Source organism: Culex quinquefasciatus, chromosome 3 (assembly GCF_015732765.1).
Source record: "Culex quinquefasciatus strain JHB chromosome 3, VPISU_Cqui_1.0_pri_paternal, whole genome shotgun sequence".
Taxonomy (NCBI): domain Eukaryota; kingdom Metazoa; phylum Arthropoda; class Insecta; order Diptera; family Culicidae; genus Culex; species Culex quinquefasciatus.
The window spans coordinates 89,048,111-89,054,445 of NC_051863.1; the positions used below are offsets into that span (position 1 = coordinate 89,048,111).

The following is a 6,335-nucleotide window of genomic DNA, read 5'->3' on the forward strand; positions in this document are numbered from 1 at the left end:
TCCTCGGAATGTTGGGGCGGAAAGTTCACCGAAAGCACCACGACGGCCACTATCGGCACTTTTGACCCGCAAAACATCTCCAAACGTAAACAAGGCCGCGAGCGCGCGGCTGCCACACGTCCGTCACACAAGAGCACAGCAGGAGAACTGAGCTGCCAATCTTCGAGACGTGCAGTTCTTTCCGGAAGCTGCAGCGCATGATGGCGTACGTCGTGCGCTTTGTAAACAACTGCAAGCAAAAGAACCCGGCGGACCGAGTTCACCGACGCCACCCGTCGTCTTTCCGGAACTGCGGACGGCGCTTAACTTGATAGTGAAGTGGTGCCGGAAAGATCCAGTGTCCAGTGTGGGAGGTAGACTGCAGCAATCGGAGCTGCCGTTCGGGACGTAACACCAGCTGATTCTACCGAAGCATCGGGTCACGGACTTGATCATCCGAGCTTACCACGAGGAGCACCTGCACGCGGGCCGTCGGCCTTGCTTGCCATCTTGAGAAGGCAATTCTGGCTGCTCGACGGACGGTCGACAGTCCGGAACGTCCGGAGAAGTTGTGTGAACTGCTTTCACGTGAAGCCGCGCAACTCGAGTCAGCTGATGGGGATGCTGCCGTCCAGCCGGGTGTCGCAAGCGTTTCGATTCGAGGAGGTCGGTGTGGACTACGCTGGACCCGTCTTCGTGAAGGTTGGACTCCGGAAGCCGCAGATGGTCAAGGCGTACATTGCGGTCTTCGTGTGTATGACGACAAAGGCGGTACACCTGGAGCTCGTGTCCGATCTGACGACAGAAGTTTTCTTGGCCGCTTTCTAACGTTTCGTCAGCCGACGCGGCGTGCCTCGACAGATCCACTCTGATAACGGCACAAATTGCAAGGGGGCCAAGACCGAGCTCCACGAGCTGTTCCTCCTGTTCAAGCAGCGTGCCTTCAACGACCAGATCGAAACGTACTGCGTTCGTCCCTCCTGGTGCACCGAACTTCGAGGGGCTTTGAGAGGCGGCTGTAAAAAGAACCAAATAACACCTCAAACAGATTTTGAAAAATGCTCAACTCACCTTTGAGCAGTACGCCACCGTGCTGGCCGAGGTTGAAGCCGTGCTCAATTCCCGGCCGCTGTTCGCGATCTCTTCCGACCCCTCATATCCAGAGGTCTTAACGCCGGAACATTTCCTGATCGCGCGGCCGCTCACGGCCATCCCTGAGCCAACCTACGACGGAATCCCGACGAACCGGCTGTCTAAGTGGCAGCATCTTCAACGCCTCCGAGAGCACTTCTGGAAGTTCTGGAAGAACGAATACCTCACCAGTTTGCAGCCAAGGGGAAAGAACCTGAAGGAGAAACCCAACGTCCGTCCGGGAATGGTGGTTCTACTGGAGGACAAGGAAGCGGCGCCGCTGCAGTTGAAGCTGAGAGTTGTAACGAACATCTACCCGGGGCCCGATGGCCTCGTCCGAACGGCTGACATGAGAGTCGGCAGCACTACGGTCCGGCGGCCAATCACCAAGCTGGCCATCCTCCCGATCCAACGAACCTGCTCCTGCTGGGTCTGCCCCCAGCCCGGGGGGAGGATGTTGAGTCCTCAACGGTCGAAGGAAAATTGGCAACACTTGCTGTCACCGCAGCCAGTTTGCTTCAATCGACGAGTCACCCTGCGAAGAAAACGCAACCGTTGCTGCGATCGGCGACGGAAGAGGAAGGAGAGAAACGCGCGAAAACGAGAGTCGGAGAAGCAGCAACTTTGTTCGTGATCAGTCTCGCGCCACCAGTCGTTGGAAGCAGTTCTAAATCGCTTTTATTACATTAGAATAAAGTTAGTGATTAGTATTAGAACCGCGTGTGTAAATTTCTTTCCAACGCCCACTGCCAGTCCAAGTCCACCATCTTTTCGGAAACCCAATTCCACCATTTTTTCGTGGGGCCAGTATGTGGCCCGAACAAGATCTATTAATAGAGCTTCTGGAAGACTTTCAAAAATAAACTGAAAATTGGCAGTAACAAGTCAAAAAAATGTCAAACCATCCACATTCACGACCCCCAGGTCTTTTGCGGTCTCTAATGCAAGTTTCTGCTCGAACCTACACAGAAAAAATGTAAATTTACACAGCACGTAATTACTGTTTCTTATGTAAACTCACTCAATGTCATGTTGAAATATGATGTAAAGAGTAAAAAGTCATGAAAATTACTCCAATGTAAATCTAAATCTAATGTAAAACATGAATCTAATGGAAACGTTGAGCATGGAAACTCAAATCTGATGAATTTCTACCCGTATTCGGCTTCCTGTAAATTCCTACTAAATGTAAATCATATATCCAATGTATTTCTGCCAAACGTTGACTTCAAAACTACCCGAACTAAAAAAATATTTGGTTCTCTTTCAAAAAAAAATCAAATTATTCGCTCTACAGCATTGCCTTGGCGTTCTCGATTGCGAGATTCCTACTCGAAACTAGGTGTTCGAAGGCTTGATTTTTGAGGCAATTGCAAACCTCTTTTTACACCTTAGCTTCCATCCACCCCGGGATTCGAACTGACGACCTTTGGATTGTGAGTCCAACTGCCTACCAGCGACTCCACCGAGGCAGGACCCAGGGAGACGACTCCTACACCTGGACTGAGCTAACGACCTAACATCTAGGTTAGACCGGGACCAACATTTACTTCCCTGTCCGACGGAAGGCGTGATCAGACAAATCTCGTCTCAAAATTTGCCACCGGGACCGTCTGGGATCAAACCCAGGTCGATTGGGTGAGAGGCAACCACGCTTACCCCTACACCACGGTCCCGGTCTCTTTCTATCGCTCTCTTATTTCGCTGGTCCACTGCCTGTGCCTCGACCTGAGCAAGTTGGTGTTTTAGCCGCTCGTTTATAAAATGCGAAGATGGCTCAGTCGGCAGCGGGTAGCAGCAGTAACACTGAACATCCTACCCGTCGTCCGTTCGATTCCAGTCTAGCGTCATTCCACTTGGCCGTCGGCGAGAAAGCGTCCCCTACCTGTGAAGCAACTTTTTGAAATCAGAATTTCCTTTTGCTGCCCGCTTCAATCATTTTAAAATAGAACATAGGCCACACCCTTTTCCTACTGCAATCCAAGTCGAACTTCTCATTCCCATTGGCCAATCAGAATTAGTTGATTTGAACTAATGTAAATTCCAAAAGTAATGTAAATTCCAAAACTATTGAAATTTTCAAAACTAATGTAAATTGCCAATGAATCTAATGTAAATTTCCAATGAACCTAATGTAAATATACATCATTTATCATGATACCTTTTGGTATATGATGAATAATGTAAATTTACAGGAATATTTTTTTTCTGTGTAGGAGTCCGAAGCCTTGAATGGGGCGGGCACCCAAACCTCTTTGTACTCCAAGGAACCTTCCACTCCAGGGTTCGAACTGACGACCTTTGGATTGCCGCTGACCTTTGGACTGACGACCTTTGAACTGCCGCCAGCGATGCCACCGGTTTGGTGTGTTGTTTGTACTTATAGTACACACAAAAAAATATTTCCGAATGTTACATCATTTATGATGTAACACTTTTGCACGTCATTAAACATATAAATTTACGAGGGGGACGTCACTCCGCGATAACACACTAAAACGCACAAAAACGAGCTCGAAAAGCTTCAACGCTACTCATCGTGCCGAGATTTCACATAACGCCACCCTAAAGCAAGTTATCGCAAGTTAACGTGCGTTAAAGCGGGTTAAAGCGACCAGCGTCTGCTCGACTTTTGGACCAGGGAAATCTATCTAGCAACCTTGCCGTCGAGCAGTTTTTGGACATGTTTGGCAACTCTGTATTTGTTTTGGTTTTTTTCAAGCAGTTTTGACAGAAAGAAAATAACTGCTATTTATCACCAGCTTTTGCCCTGCCCCCAGCGAATCGCCGAAACGATTGCCGAGAAGGAAAAGGCAAAATCGGCCGGCTGTCCTCATTTGTGGAGGCCATCGCATCGGCCACCTGGTCAGGAGCACACCCGGTCCGAAGAGAATGGACAAGATTCTGGTAGCGCAAGGCCGCATCGCCGGCCAGGATGAGGTAACCAACTACGAGGTGACGATTTTTAAGGCGGTCGGCGTAGAAAATCCGGTGGCGAAAATCCTCGTGGACATAAGTCGCGTCCAGGACGATGAGGTTGGCGATGGTACGACTTCCGTGACGGTGTAGGCGTCAGAGTTGCTGCGCAAGGCGGAAAAGCTGCCCGAGCAAAAGTTGCACCCGCAGACAATCATCGCCGGATGAAAAGCGGCCACGCAGGCCGGTGCTGATTGCCGTGGCTCAGGAAAACTTGAAGGATGCGGAAAAGTTCCGGGAGGATTTGCCAAGCTGGTCGTCGATGCCGTGAAGCGGTTGAGGTTGAAGTGATTTGGAGAATTGACCGCGATTCAGTGCATAAAGAAGACCGGCGATCGATTAATGGATTCGTTCCTGGACGAGGGTTTCCTGCTGGACAAAAAGCACTAGCCGAAGCGCATCGAGAGCGCAAAGATCTTGATCGCAAGCACGCCGATAGAAATGGACAAGATCAAGGTGTTTGGATCGACCATCAAGGTCAAGATCAAGGTGGACTTGGGTGAAGTTGGCCATTCCCGCCGAATGCGTAAATTTTTTATTTGTATTTTTAGGCAAAATTTTTGACTATTTATTGGCAGCAAACTTGGACGTTACTTGTTGTTGTTGAACACTGCTCAACACAGAACACCAGAGAGATGCCCGCTTCAGCAGACTGCTCAGGCCGCTAAAGCGCCGGATGACAAGGGGGTCCGAAAGGAAAAAAACTGCTAGTGGTTCCGGAACCTAAGCTAAAGAAATCCCGTGCGGGAAGTCTGTTAAAGTGCGAGGCCAAAAGGCCGAAAACATCTACATTCCGAACGAGCCAGGTGGTATTCGTCATGCGTATTCTTAGGTCGCTCGGAAGGTTTCTTTATCAAGTGCTGCTGCTGTTTCATCTGAACCAAATTAACAACCCCAACCTGTACAAGGATACCAACAACCTACTGCGCATTGCCGACCCGTACATCACTCACGGCTACGTCTTGTTCAAGTAGATCCGCAGCCTGGTCTTCAAACGCGGCTGCGTCAAGCTGCATCCCGACCAAGGACAACTTTGAAACATCCCCTGCTCGCAGAGCGTCCATGCGACGCTAGACGCTTTCAACTAGCTGGGCAGTCTCTTTTTAAAGATCAACGGCGAAGTGCTGAATGTGGTACTGGCTGTGTTCAACAAGGGTGGACACTCCAGACTGGACGTTCCCGAGTCCCGAGACCACGTTTGACCCATCGAAGAGACCATCAACCTGATGCGCAAGAAGGTGGTTCACCCCGTGACATGTACAGCTTGTGTAATGAAGCTTCCACGGAAAAATCTAGCTGCCGCAGAATATCGACTTGCGGGGACGAGCTCTCCCGATCTAGCTGCACCTGAACCGCCTCGACCACAATCTGGCCGGCTGTCTCCTCAGATGTACAAAAATTTAATAAAATTATGAAAAAGATTTTTTTAACAGTTTGGATTTCTTTAACGGAAGATTTATTTCTAAAAGCAAACGCATCACACTACAATTTATCAAAATTTGTTAAAAAAATGATTACAGATTTGTTTGTTTGAGAACCTCAACTTTTTGCCGACAACCTTGAGTTGCTCAATTAATGACCACCTTGTCGCGGAGGAAAGCCCAACCTGCGAGACGATCCTGTCGCTATATTCCGGATGAACTCGTTCGTCTGCATGCTTTATGAAGATGTTCCAACCTGGCACAGACTTAAGTTGCATTCACCTTCGCGGGATAGGAGGGGCACTTCATGCTGTCCGGGAAGCGGTTCTGGTAGTTGCTGCTAGCGCTTGCGTCGTGCTGGTTAGGATGGTCGCCCGGCGTAAAGTTGTAGACATGGGTTTTGCTTGAGTCACTCTTGAGTTGAATCTTGCGATATTGCATCGACCACAATCGATGTTTCTTCTTGCACGACGGCGTGTTGCCCTTGTTGGCGGAATGTCCGCGGCTTTCTTCATCGCCTCCACAATGGCGCATAGTTGTTCAGTCGCAGCCGCAATAGTATCTGGATTCACGGGAACCTCCTTTACGCGGAATCATCCTGCTCGTTAACCTCTGTGTAGTGTTGCTTAGCGTTCCGATGGCTTCAGGTCAGGAAATCGGCACTTTGGAAGCGTAGCCTTCGGGGGTCGGTTCGCGCCTTCAATTCAGCTTTTCTCCACCGGGAGACTGACGAAAGGCTCAAGAACCAGTGGTGGAACCGTCTCAAACAAGTCTCAAACCACAGGAACGGGACCCAAGCAGGCACAGGAACGTACAGAACGGTTCCGA

General features: G+C 49.7%; 1 protein-coding gene and 1 pseudogene across 1 annotated transcript; both read left to right on the forward strand.

Annotated features, from left to right (window-relative positions):
* The first annotated feature begins 594 nt into the window (after positions 1-594).
* LOC119769043 lies at positions 595-1,744 on the forward strand. Its single transcript, XM_038260933.1, has 3 exons — positions 595-786; positions 841-948; positions 1,028-1,744. The coding sequence occupies exons 1-3, from the start codon at positions 595-597 to the stop codon at positions 1,742-1,744; spliced, it is 1,017 nt and encodes a 338-aa protein (XP_038116861.1).
* Positions 1,745-3,874: 2,130 nt separating this feature from the next.
* On the forward strand, positions 3,875-5,118 carry LOC119769884 (annotated as a pseudogene).
* The last annotated feature ends 1,217 nt before the right edge of the window (positions 5,119-6,335 follow it).